Source organism: Protomyctophum parallelum (assembly GCF_964188405.1).
Source record: "Protomyctophum parallelum genome assembly, chromosome: 20".
Taxonomy (NCBI): Eukaryota; Metazoa; Chordata; class Actinopteri; order Myctophiformes; family Myctophidae; genus Protomyctophum; species Protomyctophum parallelum.
In genome coordinates this window covers 45,250,219-45,268,791 of record NC_139718.1, presented here as the reverse complement: position 1 = coordinate 45,268,791, position 18,573 = coordinate 45,250,219, and the positions used below count along the sequence as shown (strand labels likewise).

The window sequence follows — 18,573 nt, the reverse complement described above, 5'->3', positions numbered from 1 at the left end:
TCACGTTCCGTATGAATCTGGGCAGTGGTTGTGACATTGGGTGAAAGAGGACGAGTGTGGCTACAAAATTACCGAAACCCATGCGTGTAAAGTTAATATTTTGGCCGTGATGACGATTTGTTCGGAGAATTTCGCTACAGTCTTCACAATGTCTTGTCCCTCTGACCCGCTCTCTCTCTGGCCGTGCGACACTCTAAATCGAGATTTTTGCTCAGACCACACACACTTTGAACTGCGGTAGCGGGCAAACCGTGCAACGTATTAGAATTCCGTCTGAACCACAACAAAGTCGATGGCCTCGTGTGCTGTTTGAGGTTTAAATCGTGTTTCTACGTAACATTATGCCAGAGCAATGTGGCTCCAAAGTAACGTGTCGTTTTCTGTTTTTACCCGCGTTTCCCCATTGACTTTGCATGGGGCATTTTTCGCGTCGTTTATTGCGAATTACGTCGGCACGGTAACCCCAAACGGAAAGAAAAGCACAAGCACACCATTCCCGGCCGAGCCGCACGTTTCGATGTATATATTGTGGGGCTTTGGTAAACCGTGCGGCCGGCCATAGAGGTCAAAGTTTCGGAACATATATTACGATAATTATTAAGTATGTGTTGCGGATTTCAACCTGTGTTTCTGCCATTGCATGGCAGGCACCCAGAATGTGCGTTGCGACATGCTAATGCTAATATGCTATCATGCTAATGCTAACATGCTAATGCTAACATGTTAATGCTAACATGCTAATGCTAACATGCTAATAGTAACATGCTAATAGTAACATGCTAATGCTAACATGCTAATGCTAACATGCTAATGCTAACATGCTAACATGAAAATGCTGACATGCTAATGCTGACATGCTATCATGCTAATATGCTAACATGCTAATGCTAACATGCTAATGCTAACATGCTAATGCTAACATGCTAATAGTAACATGCTAATAGTAACATGCTAATGCTAACATGCTAACATGCTAATGCTAACATGCTAATGCTAACATGCTAATGCTAACATGCTAATGCTAACATGCTAATGCTAACATGCTAACATGTTAATGCTAACATGCTAATAGTAACATGCTAATGCTAACATGCTAACATGCTAATGCTAACATGCTAATGCTAACATGCTAATGCTAACATGCTAACATGCTAATGCTAACATGCTAATACTATCATGCTAACATGCTAATGTTAACATGCTAATGTTAACATGCTAACATGCTAATGCTAATATGCTAATGCTAACATGATAATGCTAACATGCTAACATGCTAATGCTAACATGCTAATGCTATCATGCTAACATGCTAATGCTAACATGCTAATGCTAACATGCTAACATGCTAATGCTAACATGCTAATAGTAACATGCTAATGCTAACATGCTAACATGCTAATGCTAACATGCTAATGCTAACATGCTAACATGCTAATGATATCATGCTAACATGCTAATGCTAACATGCTAATGATATCATGCTAACATGCTAATGCTAACATGCTAACATGCTAATGCTAATATGTTAACATGCTAATGCTAACATGCTAACATGCTAATGCTAACATGCTAATGCTAACATGCTAATGCTAACATGCTAACATGCTAATGCTAACATGCTAATACTATCATGCTAACATGCTAATGTTAACATGCTAATGTTAACATGCTAACATGCTAATGCTAATATGCTAATGCTAACATGCTAACATGCTAATGCTAACATGCTAATGCTATCATGCTAACATGCTAATGCTAACATGCTAATGCTAACATGCTAACATGCTAATGCTAACATGCTAATAGTAACATGCTAATGCTAACATGCTAACATGCTAATGCTAACATGCTAATGCTAACATGCTAATGCTAACATGCTAACATGCTAATGATATCATGCTAACATGCTAATGCTAACATGCTAATGATATCATGTTAACATGCTAATGCTAACATGCTAACATGCTAATGCTAACATGCTAATGCTATCATGCTAACATGCTAATGCTAACATGCTAATGCTAACATGCTAATGCTATCATGCTAACATGCTAATGCTATCATGCTAACATGCTAATGCTAACATGCTAATGCTATCATGCTAACATGCTAATGTTAACATGCTAACATGCTAATGCTAACATGATATCATGCTAACGCTAACATGCTAATGCTATCATGCTAACATGCTAATGCTAACATGCTAATGATATCATGCTAACATGCTAATGCTAACATGCTAATGCTATCATGCTAACATGCTAATGCTAACATGCTAACATGCTAACATGCTAATGCTAACATGTTAACATGCTAACATGCTAATGCTAATATGCTAACATGCTAATGCTAAGATGTCTGAGCTGTAAGGGTCCATTTGGTTTCGTTCAGGGGGGCGGCCCGGTTCCGGCGAGCCGCCTTGCTTCTGAAACGGTCGAGAAATGACAGAGTTACGTGTTTCCCCGATTTTCTCCATTGACTTTCAATGTGTGTGTGTGCGTGCACATGTGTGCATGTGCGTGCATGTGCGTTCGTGTGTGCGCGTGTTTGAGAGGTGGTCAACTTGACCTTGAATCATTAACAAAGTATCAATTTCACCTGGGCTAGGGCTAGTCTATGCGAATGCAAACACTATTGAAAGTTAAAACCACACTGACTCAGTGAGAGAACGTATGTCCGAACAAATTGCTCTATCGCAAAAAGTAAACGTCAAATGCGATTTTTGTTTTCGCCGTGAGTGACCCGAGACATTGAGGTACGCCGTGTGCGATCGTGGTGTTGGTACGATAAAGAACGTGGTTATGAGAGCGAGTTAAGAAATTCTGTTTGTGATGAAAAAATTGCTGACTCATTCATACATTTAATATGGAGTTGTATGACACATTATGATGGTACACCTGTCGCTTTCAGGGCTGTAGTTCACGTTCCGTATGAATCTGGGCAGTGGTTGTGACATTGGGTGAAAGAGGACGAGTGTGGCTACAAAATTACCGAAACCCATGCGTGTAAAGTTAATATTTTGGCCGTGATGACGATTTGTTCGGAGAATTTCGCTACAGTCTTCACAATGTCTTGTCCCTCTGACCCGCTCTCTCTCTGGCCGTGCGACACTCTAAATCGAGATTTTTGCTCAGACCACACACACTTTGAACTGCGGTAGCGGGCAAACCGTGCAACGTATTAGAATTCCGTCTGAACCACAACAAAGTCGATGGCCTCGTGTGCTGTTTGAGGTTTAAATCGTGTTTCTACGTAACATTATGCCAGAGCAATGTGGCTCCAAAGTAACGTGTCGTTTTCTGTTTTTACCCGCGTTTCCCCATTGACTTTGCATGGGGCATTTTTCGCGTCGTTTATTGCGAATTACGTCGGCACGGTAACCCCAAACGGAAAGAAAAGCACAAGCACACCATTCCCGGCCGAGCCGCACGTTTCGATGTATATATTGTGGGGCTTTGGTAAACCGTGCGGCCGGCCATAGAGGTCAAAGTTTCGGAACATATATTACGATAATTATTAAGTATGTGTTGCGGATTTCAACCTGTGTTTCTGCCATTGCATGGCAGGCACCCAGGCCGTAGACGTCAAAGTTTCGTGTCTTGATGATTACGATTAAGTATGTGTTGCGGATTTCAACCTGTGTTTCTGCCATTGCATGGCAGGCACCCAGAATTATTATATTATTACTGAAGCGAGGTGTTTATTTGGCAGATTTATACACTCAGTAATAGGCACTTCCGGGTAGCACTCCGGGCACTTCAGAATAAAAGGTTTCATATATACACAATACAGATCATATTCCAACAGGCATGCACACTTAATACTAGTAGTTCGTTCTTACCTCCTCTCTCCTCCTTCTTAGACCTCTCACACCTCCCTGTGTGTAAAGAGGAGGATTCTCCTGAACATCAGGAGAGGATCTCCAGTCTGGTCCAGGAGGAACCACCGCCTTCACACATTAAAGATGAACAAGAGGACCTACTTTTAAAACCAGAGGAGGCTGATGGGGTTGACGCTCCCTCAGGTAAGAACTGCATTACTACTAATGTAAAAACATTGAACAAGGAGACTGAATTGAAAAACGCCCTTCGACACAAGTCTGTGACTGCTGTTTATGTCACTGGGGAGAGAAAGCAGCATCTCTTTGACTTTGTGTCTATGTAGACCTATACCTGTTCCACCAAAGAGCTCCTGTCTAGATACACACTTGATCACGCAGCGCCCTTTGTTTCACATTATAGAAAGTCTTGGCAAACCTTTTTCCTCTTTTTTTGAGAGGCGCTAGACCCTCCTATGACCACTAGAGGCGCTAGACCCTCCTATGACCACTAGATGCACTACTAGACCCTGATCACTGAGCACTGATCACCCCATAGCGATGATTTGATTGGCTGAGCAAAGTACATATGTGACCCCACACGATGTACAGACTGCCATCGCGCAAGTTGCAACTGTTCAGGACAGCTGAAAAACTTTTTTATTTTTCCTTTTTTATTTTTCTGTCTAAAATGATCTGAAGCTATATTATTATTCATTTAATGTTTGAGCAGGTCTGAAATAAATGTCAGAGCTTGACTATGCATGTAAACATGACATAATTGTATTAATGTTTAAGTGTAATGATGTTATTGACCGGATTATCCGTAGTCCTCCAGCCGTTAGCTTAAAAAGCTAATAGTATAAGCTAACCGCATTACTAAAGCCAATGTATTGCGGTAAATGCGTCATGTCCGCGGTAAATTACTTATACAAGTGAGTCGCGTTATATTTACCTTAAATACCAGCCAGAGTACATTCCAAATAAACAATTATTAGCCACGTTATGTTGCTATATCAGTTTAATTAATAAGAAACATTATTTTTCTTCTTCGTTTGTATAAGGGGAAATCCGCATTTTCTTCTTCTTTGTTTTTGTGAAATGTTGAGTGACGGCCTGAGATTGGCTAATGCCGTAAGACGCAGGCGCCTGTGATTGGCTTTGGCTGTGTTTTACTTCCTTATTGATCCTTATTTCAGCGACAGAAACAGCTGCTTGGGTGTGTGGCGTTTAATGAACATGGAAGCCGAAAAGAACACGATGGACCCTGCTGCTAGACGTGATTTTATCGCTAAAAGAATTTGTACGCTACTTAACATGTTGAGGGCAGAAGGTTTGAGACCAAGCCATCAATTAGAATTGGATAAGGAGCTCGAGGAGTTTTTGGATATGGATGACGGTGATGTTGGAAGTCTGACAGAGGAAGATGATTCGGACGAAGAATCCAGTTTGCCAGGAGATATTGACGATGTTCGTGTATTTGAAAATGATGACACGGACTGTAACATTGTCACAGTGGAGGAAAATATCCACGAGGAGACATTAGCGAACGAGGTCGTCCATCCTATTAGAGAAAATGAACTCGATACAATCCGAAACTTCAAGTGTAGATGCACAAAGCGCCAGGCAAATAAAGAGAACAATTCCGCACAGTCGTGTATGCTAAAGTTAGATCCATTAGATGTCTATGACAGACGTCAGCAGATATCCATGTTGGCGGCAGACATGAGAGACATGCTGATTATGGGACAATATGACACTCACATAAGAACAACAGAGATGACTAGTAGCAACAAAAAAACGCCAACCAAACGGAAGACTCCATGGACAGAATACATCATCAATGACATAAAAATCTGCAGGACAACGTACATGTTTATGCATTGGTAAGCTTGTAGATTTGCTATAGCTAATTTCATGTAGCCTATATGATATTTCATTGTATATAAATTACAATTATATTCTGATTCTACTTACATTACATTATACATTAGACTACATACATTCATCATACATGCATGATGAACATACATTTTAGAATTCACATTTTAAAAGACCAGTCACATTATTGTTTGCATTTTTTTTAATCAATGTTTTCATTCTAGCTTGGCAGAGAAAACACTCATCGCTATCCACAAGCAGTTCAGAGATTATGGATTTGTGCCACGCTCTGTGAAGAAACCTCGACAGAAGCGCTATCTGCAGCCAGATGACATTCAGCGGGTCATATCCTTCATAAGAGGTATTGTAAACAAGTGTAATGCTTTATGGTGCCGTCCACAATAACAGTCTTTGTATTGAGTTGCGCTTGAAATGTACTGTAATCTGTTAATACTTCAATCATTCAGGTTATGCTGCAGAGTATGCTGTGGTTTTGCCAGGGCGCCAAGCAAACCAGAAAAACTTTTCTGGAGAAGTCCTCTCCTCTAGTACCACCAGGGCAGAAGTTTGGCGTAAATACCAGGAGACATCAAAGAAATATGAGCCTGGTAGGTTAAAAAGAAAGCATGTTATGATGTAAACACTAGGGGTGGATGCTATGTGAAAAACAACAAAGTGTGTGTGTGTGTGTGTGTGTGTGTGTGTGTGTGTGTGTGTGTGTGTGTGTGTGCGCGCGTTATGACTGTTATGATGGAAATCTGTAATAATCTGTCCTTTTTTTCCCCAGATGTCCGTGTTTTGTCTCTTAGTTCATTCAGATACATCTGGAAGACGTTTCTGTCAGACATCAAGTGTACCAAGCCTATGTCAGACTTATGTTGGCAGTGTCAAAAGAACAACTACAAGGTATGTAAATCATTATGAATGGTCAAAATGATTCAATATCACAAATATGAATTATAGGGTTTATTTGAGTTGATTTGGGCATTTTAGGCATATTTGATTACGTTCTTACTGGCTTGTTTTAATTGTTTCTCTCCATTTATGTTACAGAGTAACCTTGTTAAAGGCTGGGTCCGCCTGCTGCACACGGCACTTTTCTCTTCTGTTGGGACTGCACTGTGGGACATTTGGGTTTATTGGTGTGTATTTGTTAACCCCCTGCACTGCATGTTTTGTATTGATTTTATTGTTTGAATTTAGTTAGTTTTGGTGCTAGGCCTGTCCCCTTTCCTTCCCTAACTTCGAGTTTATTTCACTGTGCACGGGCCGACCCGCCCTTCCCTAAGAGAAATTACCAACCTGTCACTTTATTATCTTAAAAGTTACTACATTATGGCCCATCCTTTTGTACAGGTTTACCGAAGTAACGGTGTGGCAGAGGAAGAGAAACGTGACACACTGAATGTACAGCTAAAGCACTTGGCCCTGGTTAAGGGCGAGCGAGATCTCTACAACGACATGCGCAGAGACTGCAAAGAGATTTGCACAGATCAGGATCTGCATCTGCTGAACGGCCCTGTTCCACCTGCAAGCAGGGACTTCAAGATGCACTATTCCTTTGACTTTGCTCAACAGGTAAACTCAATTAAAACAAAAGATAAAACAGATTTGTCTGTCTCATAATACAACAAAATAATAACAGCCTAATCTAATATAAGTACAACAGTTAATACGGCAGTGAATTAAAGTTAATGTGTTTCTTGTTTTTGTTATTTTCTTACAGGTCTTGTATCCACATCGCCATCACCAGCCAGGAGAGATATTTTTCAAAACTCCACGCAAGTGTGGAATTTTTGGTATATGCTGTGAAGGGATACCAGAACAGGTCAATTACCTTGTCGATGAAGGCATGACATGTGGCAAAGGGAGCAATGCAGTCATTAGCTATGTACACCACTTCTTCTGTGATTATGGACTGGGAGAGACGGACGTGGATCTTCACTGTGACAACTGCTGTGGCCAGAATAAAAACAGATTTGTCTTGTGGTATTGTGCCTGGCGCACGATACACAAACTGCATCATCAACTCGGGCTCCACTTTTTGATTGTAGGTCACACAAAATTTGCTCCTGACTGCTACTTCGGTCAGTTCAAGAAGATCTTCCACAAGTCAGACGCCCACAACCTGGCTGACATCGCTGCAATGGTGAACAACAGCTCAAAGCCCAACATTGCACAGCTGGTTGGAACAGAGGATGGCCGTGTGATGGTGCACTGCTATGACTGGCAGAAATTCCTCCAACCATACTTCCGCCCACTGGAGCACATCAAACAGTACCAGCATTTCCGGTGGGTTTATTTTATATTTAAACATGTATTTATTGACACTTTTCAATTATATAAAAACTTGTGTTTTCTAGTGGGAATTTATTGTCTTTTCAACCCTATAACAACCACTACTTACATAATTTTATATTTCATCACATGCAGGTTTGATGCCGACAAGCCTGGCATGGTGTTTGCCAAGAAACAACACAACGATGAAGAAGAGGTGAAGTTCCAACTGCTTCGTGACGTCAACGTCCTGCCACCAAAGCATGGCTTTCCCACTCTACAACCAGCAGGACTGGACAGAGAGAGGCAGGCCTATCTGTACAAACACATCCGAGAGTTTTGTGAGGACTATGCCAAAGACACAACATGTCCTAAACCACCACCCAGCCCACCATCACGCCCAACAAAGTCAAAGACACCAGCAAGATTGTAGATTGTAGAATTTAAATAGGATGTTATACCAGGAATTGTTTGCTGTGTTGTTTGCTGTGTGGATTGTAATGTTTGCTGTGATTTGATTTTTTTTATTAATTATTCCTGGTGTAATTATTGTATATTGTGTGTATGTATATATATATATAAGGTAAATGGCCTTATCGACGTGAGTCACGTTATGTATTTCTACCTTAAATACTAGCCTAAGTACATTACAAAAATGTTTATTTAATAAACATTAAGGCCTCAATCTTCTTCCTTGATTGTTTTGTTGGAACAGTAGGGGTCGCTGTTTTACCGAATATTTGCCGATGGGATTTCTCAGATTTGTTTGAGAAACTTATATTATTATTATGCTATTATGATTAACGTTAAAGCTTCATAAGAGTTAAGCAACCTCCGTTTACGTCATGGGGCCAGTCTGTCTGTTAGTCTGTCAGTCAATGGCAGCTCTTCTACATAGCCTTCTTTGTCCCTACTTGCAAGTACATGAACCACGTGACCGGGCTGTTTTCTGCCACCTCAATATCGCAAACCAACTTTTTTATAAGCTGGCTCTCCGCACAAGTGCATAATACTTGTTTATTAGGAGTGAACATGACAATGATATAAATATAAATATTAACACGACTCCCGTCGATAATTTATTTAGCCTGGACATTTCCGCATTTAGCTGAAAACGGGCTTAGTAGCCTACTATTCGGCTAGCGGCAGGAGCTAACGGCTAACAGTCCAGTAGCCCTGGATGTCCCTTCCAAAGCCCGCAGATATTCTCACTCCCGTGAGAGGATTTTCAAATCCCAGCTAAAAAACTAAACGATTTGTAGCTGTTGCAAAAGACACAAATCTACAGAGCTACAAATAAGATGAACTGGTTTCAACTTCACCTACAAAGATTCAAAGCTACAAATACGCTGTGTATCTTTGTTTTTGTTCCCCTCTATTGAGAACAAAGGGACGTTTAATTAAAACTATGTGGTAACTGTATTATGTATTCATCTTTGTCTACTATTTGAATCTACCCCAATAACATAATGGGTGCTAAAAACATTGTCATTTTCCAGTTACTATAGTTACTTTATAGATTTTGATAATTATTATAAAACATGCATTAACCACTTCAACCTTATATTCATTAGTATGAATAGGGTAGTAGTACTTAACTTAAGTAAATCAATTGGGTAATTTATAGTAGGTTATAGGCCTACTACTTTTTTAATTTGACACTTTTATAAAGGCTAATTTCCTTACTATACCCTGACCCAGAATTAAATATAATAGCTTCACTCTTGTTTTCGACTCAATACTGCCCCACCTGGGGGGGTAGAGTACCGCAGTTTAGCAATGAAGAGGAAACAGCGCCCCCAAATGCCACTGACCACGGAACTGCATCTTTGAAGACCAAATTCTCAGATTGCTGTAGCTCTGCAAGACATTACACTATAAGCCATATCTCAAAAACTAGTGGGTCAAACTGCACAACCAATATGTCAATTTGAAGCTATGATTCCCTGCTTTCATATGACATGATAAAAACAAAAATTAAAAAAATCCAATGGCAGTCTCTCGATCAAGACTGGTCACATATGATTGCAGAAAAGTGATTGGCCGGAATGACATTTGTGATTATTTGATTGGTTGAGCACGGAATATGATGTATGATTATAAGTGCGCCCCTCACACAGGTGTGATTTGTATTAATTTATTTTGGAGGAGGAGCAGTTCAAAGTTATGTGACTGAATATTGTGCTGATCTGTAATGTAAAGTTTACCATATCCTTCTACCCTAATCCTTCTACCCTAATGGACAGGGGGTACACAAGCACATGGCCATTTATCCGTGCTCCTTCTCCTACAAAACCACACTGTTAGCACCATAGAGTATTAACAGGATAGAGACTAAACTGGCGCGAAGCTCCGCCCCCTCCGCTATTCATGTCAGTGGAAGTTGCTCAGTGGCGTTTTGAAGCACCCGGAAGGCTGCCGGAAGTACCGTCTATTTCCGCATTTTTTCGCTGATTCAGCATTTGGACACCAAATTTTGGTGTCCAAATGCGGAAGTGCAGCTGGGCTTTAACATTGAGCGCTCGGTTGCACGGGGTTTCCTCGTCAAGAATCCACAGGTCCGGCTGCAGTCCTTCCTCTTACCACTAGGGCCCAGTGCTTCAACATTGGAGTGCCTAGCTGGCCCCTTGGTTAGCACACATCTCTCCATGCAAAAAATAATCTGCACGCTCCCAGAATCCAGCTGCACTACATTGCATCCACGCAACTGTCATATTTACTGTACAAATATTACTTTTGTCAGACACACTGTTAATGCGCAACATTTCGCTGCGATGCAAATTACATCACAACTTTCTCATTCCCCGGCACCTCCCCTTTTCGCTGCACACACACATACACACACGCACGTGCGCACACACATACACATGGCACAGCAGCACGCTGCAGCACAGTATGCTACAGTACTGTACTGTACAGTATGGTAAGGCACAGCACAGTACAGTATGGAATAGTACAGTAGTGTACAGTATGGTACAGTATGGAACATTATTGTACAGTACAGTGTTGTACAGTACCATATAGTGCAGTATGGTCAGTATGATACATTACAGTCCAGTACGGTACATTATGGTACCGAACCATACAGTACGGTACAGTACAGTACAGAAGAGAAGAGAGCAGAACAGAGGAGAAGAGAGCAGAACAGAGGAGTACAGTACAGTGGAGTACAGCACAGTACAGTACAGTGGAGTACAGTACAGTACAGTGGAGTACAATACAGTACAGTTGAGTACAGTACAGTGGAGTACAGTACAGTTGAGTACATTTAGCTGTGATGCAAATTACATCACAACTTTCTCATTCCCCGGGACCTCCCCTTTTCGCTGCACACACACATACGCACACGCACATGCGCACGCACAAACACATGGCACAGCAGCACGCTACAGCACAGTATGCTACAGTACTGTACTGTACAGTATGGTAAGGCACAGCACAGTACAGTATGGAACAGTACAGTATGGTACAGTATGGGACAATATTACAGTACAGTATTGTACAGTAACGTATAGTACAGTATTGCACAGATCAGTTTGATACATTAGGGTCCAGTACGGTACATTATGGTACCGAACCATACAGTACGGTACAGTACAGTACAGAGGAGAAGAGAGCATAACAGCACAGTGGAGTACAGTACAGTACATATGAGTACAGTGCAGTGGAGTACAGTACAGTACAGTTGAATACAGTACAGTGGAGTACAGTACAGTACAGTACAGTGGAGTACAGTACAGTTGAGTACAGTACAGTGGAGTACAGTACATTACAGCTGAGTACAGTACAGTTGAGTACAGTACAGTACAGTACAGTACAGTACAGTGGAGTACAGCACTGTGTATTACAGTACAGTACAGTGGAGTACAGTGCAGTACAGCGGAGTACAGTGCAGTACAGTGGAGTAAAGTACAGTACAGTCCAGTGGAGTAAAGTACAGTGTAGTCGAGTAAAGTACAGTGCAGTACAGTGGAGTGCAGTACAGTACAGTACAGTGTAATACAGTACTGTGGAATACAGTACAGTACAGCAGAGTACAGTACAGTACAGTGGGGTAAAGTACAGTACAGCACAGTGGAGTATAGTACTGTGGAATACAGTACAGCACAGTAAAGCACAGTACAGAACAGTGGAGTACAGCGGAGTACAGGACAGTACAGTGGAGTAAAGTACAGTACAGTACAGTGTAGTACAGTGTAGTACAGAACAGCGGAGTACAGTACAGTGTAGTACAGTACAGTGTAGTAAAGTACAGTGCAGTACTCCAAACCCAGGTCGTATCAACCCATTCATTCCCGGATGTGAGAGGACGCTGGCGTCTGCTTGTTCGCCGCTTCTCCATCCGTGGTAGCTTAGTTTAGTTTATTTGTCCCAGATCTTGAACTTTGTGCAACTGTGCAAAGTGACCTTAGTAGGCTACTAGTTTTAGTTTTGTATTAGTTTTAGTTTGAGCTGTTGTCACATCCAACTGGACCTCAACTTTGGGAAAAGCTGTTCACTCACCCGCTGCTGGCTCCACTGTCCCACCGCCGTGGAAGGAATCACTGCAACAGAACCACTTTCCGACGTCCACCTCGGAAACACCTGGACTCTACAACACTGTCCCCCGGTTCGGTTCGGCTGCTTCTCAACGTTGTGGTTAGTTGGCGGCTTCAGGGCTAGCTGGCAACCACAACATAGGCAGCCGGCAGCCGGTTCGGTTCGGCTGCCTCTCTACGTTGTGGTTAGTTGGCGGCTTCAGGGCTAGCTGGCAACCACAACATAGGCAGCTGTTCCCCGTGTTCTGTGCTGATTAGCTGGCGGCTCTAGGGCTAGCTAGCAACCAGCAACCTGCAGTCAGTTTTCCCCGCTGTCAGTGCCACAGCACGCGTGGCAAAGTGGAATAAAGGCTATACGACTATACGCCATCATTTGGCTACGACCTTCTTTTGTCTACCCGGCTCCACCACCGCTCCTACAGCTCCCACTGGTCTCATCTGCCCATTCATCCATTATCTCTTTTTCTTGTCTACGTCTCCGTCAAACTGCCATGTTGTGGATTACCCTGCTGTGTCTGTGTTTCCATCTCCTCTGGTCAACAAACGTGTTGCCAGCGGCTAACAACAGCTCCAGGCTAACAACATCAATCCCGGATGGCACCATGGGCTCTTTGTTTTACTCCACCTCACAACTGCTCAAACTCAACAACTACATCGTCATTCCATCCTTTATCTCAGCTATCAAAACACACGGACTGTTACGCCGATCCAAATACATCCACCGAAGCTTCCGTAGAAAGTTTGTTTAATCCCGGTCAGATCACTCCACTATTCCCTCACTCTGGTCAAATGAACGACGTCATCACAACAACACACCACACGTGCGCCCCGCCCCCGCCTGTCTACAGCAGCTGATCAAAGCGCCACTATCCGTCCAACTCAATCCATGTCTCAAATTGTCTATGTTCAACACCCGATCATTAACAGACAAAGGACTCATACTCAGCGACTTTATAACGGACAATAAAATAGATATTTTCTGCATTACTGAAGCAAAAACCCCTAGAATACATCTCACTCAACCAGACCACACCCCCAGGATACATCTACATGGACAAACCACGGCTTGACAAACGCGGAGGTGGTTTAGCCATAATACATCGACAACACATAAAAACCAGCCCAGTCACAATTCCAACCTCCCCCTCATTTGAACAACTGGTTTTTAAACTATCTGGCCCCAAACCCCTGGTTATTGCAGTCATCTACCGCCCCCCCAAACCCAATCCTTCATTTCCCTCTGATTCTTCCACATTCCTCACCCAGCTCTGTGCCATCTCTCCATCTGTCTTATTACTTGGTGATTTCAACTTTCACATGGACTCACTCAACTCCCCACCTGCCATTGAATTCCTGGACATTCTAAACTGTTTTAATATAACCCAGCATGTAGATTTTCCCACACACAGAAAAGGTCACACACTAGACCTGATATGCACTACCGGAACCTCCATCAGCAACCTATCCAACTCCGGCTCCACCCTCTCCACCTTCTCTGACCACTTGGCCCTCACCGTTGACATTGACATCCCCACCCCTGCCATCAAGCATAAACGCCTCATCACATTTCGCAACCTCAAATCCATCCAGCCCCCCGCTCTCTCCTCCCTCCTGACTGACTCACTCACCCAGAATGCTTCCCCGACTGAACTAGTCAATAATTATAACAATGCCCTCTCCACCTGCCTAAATCAGCTTGCTCCTATAAAAACAAAACCTGTCTCCTACACACACTCTGCCCCCTGGTACACAGACCACCTCTGCCACCTTAAGGCTGAGGGCCGCAAGCTTGAACGGCTAGCCAACAAAACCGGTCTAACTGTTCACTCTGAGGCCTACAACTCACACCAGCAGCAATATAAGGAAGCCCTCAACAGTGCGCGCACCTCCCACTACTCCTCCATTATCCAATCGCAGCAATAACCCCAAAACGCTCTTCTCCACCGTCAGCAACCTGCTTAAACCCATGGACACCACCACCTCCTCCTTCACAACCAGTAAATGCGAATCATTTCTCACATTTTTTCAAACTAAAATAGACAACATTCACTCTGAACTGGCCATCCCCTCCTCCACCACTCCCCCGGATCCTGAACCTACCCCCCCTCTGTTCTCTGCTCAACCACTCACTACCTTCACCGAGATCACCACATTTGACCTATCCGCCATAACCTCCGGCATGAAGGCATCCACTTGCGTCCTGGATCCCATGCCCTCCTCCCTAGTTATGGCCTGCCTCCCAGCTCTCTCCCCATCCATCACCAAAATCATCAACACCTCCCTGTCCTCTGGTTTCATCCCACCTGCCCTTAAACTGGCTGCTGTCACCCCCATTCTCAAAAAACCCGGACTAGACCCTGACACCCCCAACAACTACCGCCCCATCTCCAACCTCCCCTTCATCTCCAAAATCTTAGAAAGAGCAGTCGCCTCCCAACTGAAATCACACCTGGACTCAAACAACCTCTATGAAACATTTCAATCTGGCTTCCGCTCAATGCACAGTACAGAAACAGCCCTCCTCAAAGTCACCAACGACATCCTACTCTCTGCCGACTCTGGTTCCCTCTCCATCCTCCTGGACCTCTCTGCCGCTTTTGACACCATCAATCACTCCACCCTCATCTCACGCCTTCAGTCCTCCCTTGGAATAACACACACTGCCCTCTCCTGGCTGAAATCATATCTTTCTGACCGCCACCAGTTCATCTCCATCAACAACTGTCACTCCTCCACTGCCCCAGTCACCCATGGCGTCCCCCAGGGCTCTGTACTTGGTCATCTCCTCTTCATCATCTACATCCTACCTCTTGGGCAAATCCTCCGTCACCACAACCTCCAGTTCCACTGCTATGCCGACGACACACAACTCTACCTCTCCACCAAGACCATCACTGCTGCCACCCACTCCACCCTCACCACCTGCCTCACAGATGTCAAAATATGGATGCAAAAGAACTTTTTAAAACTAAACTGCAACAAATCAGAAATCCTTCTCATCGGCCCTAACTCTCACTAGCTCCACCCAGAACTTCACCCTCAATATCGATGGCTCCACAGTTACTACCTCCCCCCACATCCGTAACCTTGGTGTCATATTTGACTCCACCCTCTAATTCCTCCCCCACATAAACCAGATCACCAGAACCGCCTTCTTCCACCTCAGGAATATCGCCCGCCTCCGGCCCTCTCTGTCTTTCACTGCCGCCGAAACCCTCATCCACGCATTCATCACATCCCGGATTGACTACTGCAACAGCATACTCAATGGCACCACCTCCAAAGTCCTCAACAAACTACAATACGTTCATAACTCCACTGCCCGCCTGCTCACCAGTACACGCTCCAGAGACCACATCACACCCGTCCTCCACGACCTACACTGGCTTCCCGTCAAACAAAGAATTCACTACAAAATCCTGCTCACCACCTGCAAAGCTCTCAATAACCTGGCTCCCCCCTACCTCTCCGATCTTCTTGAACCATATGTCCCCCCCCGCTCCCTCAGGTCCAGTGAAGCTAACCTCCTGAAGGTCTGCAAGGCCAAGTACCGTACCTGGGGGGACAGGGCCTTTTATGTTTCGGCCCCCAAACTCTGGAATGAACTCCCCAACCATCTCAGAGCTGCTCCCTCTCTCCTCTCCTTCAAAACCTCACTCAAAACACACCTTTTCAGAATAGCCTTCCCCAGTTGAGGTCTCGTTTATCCTTTTATCTTTTTAACCCTGTATCTGTTATGTTTTAGCTTTGATCTTTTTTCTTAATAAAGTCTGTTCCTGGTGTTCCCATGTAAAGCGCTTTGGGTATTTAGAAAAGCGCTATATAAATCTGAGCTATTATTATTATTATTATTACAGCACAGTACAGTGGAACACAATACAGTACAGTGGAGTACATAACAGTGCAATACAGTGCAGTGGAGTACAGTACAGTACAACATAGTACAGTACAGTACAGTACAGTACAGTGGTGCACAATACAGTACAGTGTGTAGTACAGTACAGCACAGTGGAGTACAGTACAGTACAGTAGAGTACAGTACAGTGTGGAGTACAGTAAAGTACAGTATATATTTCTGCAGACAAAATATCTGTGAAATCCGCAACAGGTTTTAGACCCTGGTTTATAGCCGTCAGGACATCGGTGTCTTGCCAAGTGAATGACACCTTCGCCGCTCTGTCCTCCAACAGTACTGCTCGAATAGCTGGCGCCTGCTCCAGGATACGGTCAATCATCTTTTGTCGGGAACCCCAGCGGATGACACACATATGTCGACATATAAATAAAAAATACACGAAAACATAAGTCACGAAAATAACAAAAGTGAAAGGTATACGTTTGCTGGCCTACTCTACTTATTAATGAACCATTAAATAATAAAAATATGAGAATTGGGCTATATTGGCTTATTGGGCCTATGCCAAATAAACTATTATTTAGTAGAGCTATCTTACTGTGATGAGACGGTGATCTGGTAGTTCCATCTCCTGTTGTTTCCTGTGTAGGGCCTGCTGTCTGTGGCCCCATGGTGTTAACAACAGGCAGGCAGAGTGGAGCGGTGTGACCATGCGAGGCAGCTGATTTATTCTTCATTGTATGCCGGTGTCGGCATGTCGTGTGGCAAATATAACTAATCTACAAGCTCACAACACATTGCAATAACGACGCATTTTAACTTTTAACTTGGCTCTCGTTTCCCCATGGCACCGTCGTATTATTAAAAAGCTTAGGGGAGACTTCACCTGCTGCCGCTGGGTAGCCTGGCCAGACTCATAGCGAGGGTTCACTGATGTTTCTTCCCCGGAAGAATCTTCAGTGAATCCCGCTATGAGGCTGGCCAAGCCAGGCTAGCAGCTGGGTGCCCCTCTCTGCCTCTGACTGAAGGTTCTGTGATCTCACCAGACAAGCCGCCGATTAACGTTATGTGGCCCAGAGTTTAAATTCGAACCTTAATTTTATATATTCAGTTATTCATTTATTTTTTTGATTTGAAAATTCGTTCGAATATGGAATATTCGTTGGCAGCACTAACATACAGCAAACAAACAGAAACAAAATAAGGTTGAGGCAATTAAAAAAGGGCATACAACCGGCAGCAAATCAAGCAGTGCAATATGACAATAAACAGTACAGTGAGAACAGTAGAGGTCCAAGGATAGAGCCCTGCGGAATACCAGAGCTGATTCCGTGTTTGTCTGATACAAATTCGGCTAGATTAACAAATTAGCTTATATGGGATAGATAAGAGGTAAACCAGGACAGTGCCGTGCCTCAGGCCTATCAAGTGCTCCAGACTGTGAATTAAAATTTAATTATCAATCGTATCAAATGCAGCCGTTACGTCCAGGAGAAGGAGAACGGATACTTTCAGTACTGTTTCAGTACTGTGGCCTTTCCTGAAGCCTGATTGAAATTGATTATGAACCTTATTGTTCTGTAGAAACACCTCCAGCTGATGGAAGATGATTTTCTCCAGAACCTTGCCCAAGAAGGGCATATTTGAAATGGGCCTGTAATTTCCCAGTACAGCAGGATCAAGGTTATGTTTCTTGAGAAGTGGCCTAACTACGGCAGTTTTCAGAGCATTGGGAAAGAGGCCTGATTCTATCGAGCTGGTCACAATTTTTAAGATATCTCTAATTATACTGTCTAGAACCTTTTTGATAAAGTGTGGAAATTGTATCCAATGAGCATGATGATGATGATGTCATCTGCAAAATGGTTTTCCGGAGTTCCTCCTCATTTACTAGAGAAAATGACATGAGGCTTCCCAAGTACACCCCTCCATTCCGAAACACCGCTATTCCGAAGGTTCCATGTTTCGGAATGGCGGGGTTTTACACTTTTCTATAACACCCTGGCATTCCGAAAAAAAATGCATCGCCTTTTCGAAGATTGACTTCCATTATTCGGAATGGCGGGGTTTTACCCTTTTCTATAACACCTCGGCATTCCGAATTCCGAATATAGCCTATTATTTGTTATTTGTGTGGCTTCCCCGAGTCCCTCGGACTCCCTCCGCTAGTTGCTCTGTCCATAAAATGCGTGTGTGCGTGCGGC

The 18,573-nt window shown here is 43.4% G+C and overlaps 1 protein-coding gene across 1 annotated transcript in view; it reads left to right on the top strand.

Annotated features, from left to right (window-relative positions):
• The window catches only part of LOC310877873 (uncharacterized protein), a 54,339-nt gene that overhangs the window by 12,220 nt on the left and 23,546 nt on the right, over window positions 1-18,573 (top strand). Inside the window, exon 3 of the mRNA XM_083791854.1 lies at window positions 3,863-4,024. Within this exon, the coding sequence (XP_083647980.1) occupies window positions 3,863-4,024 (162 nt within the window). The remainder of the gene's footprint in view (window positions 1-3,862; window positions 4,025-18,573) is intronic.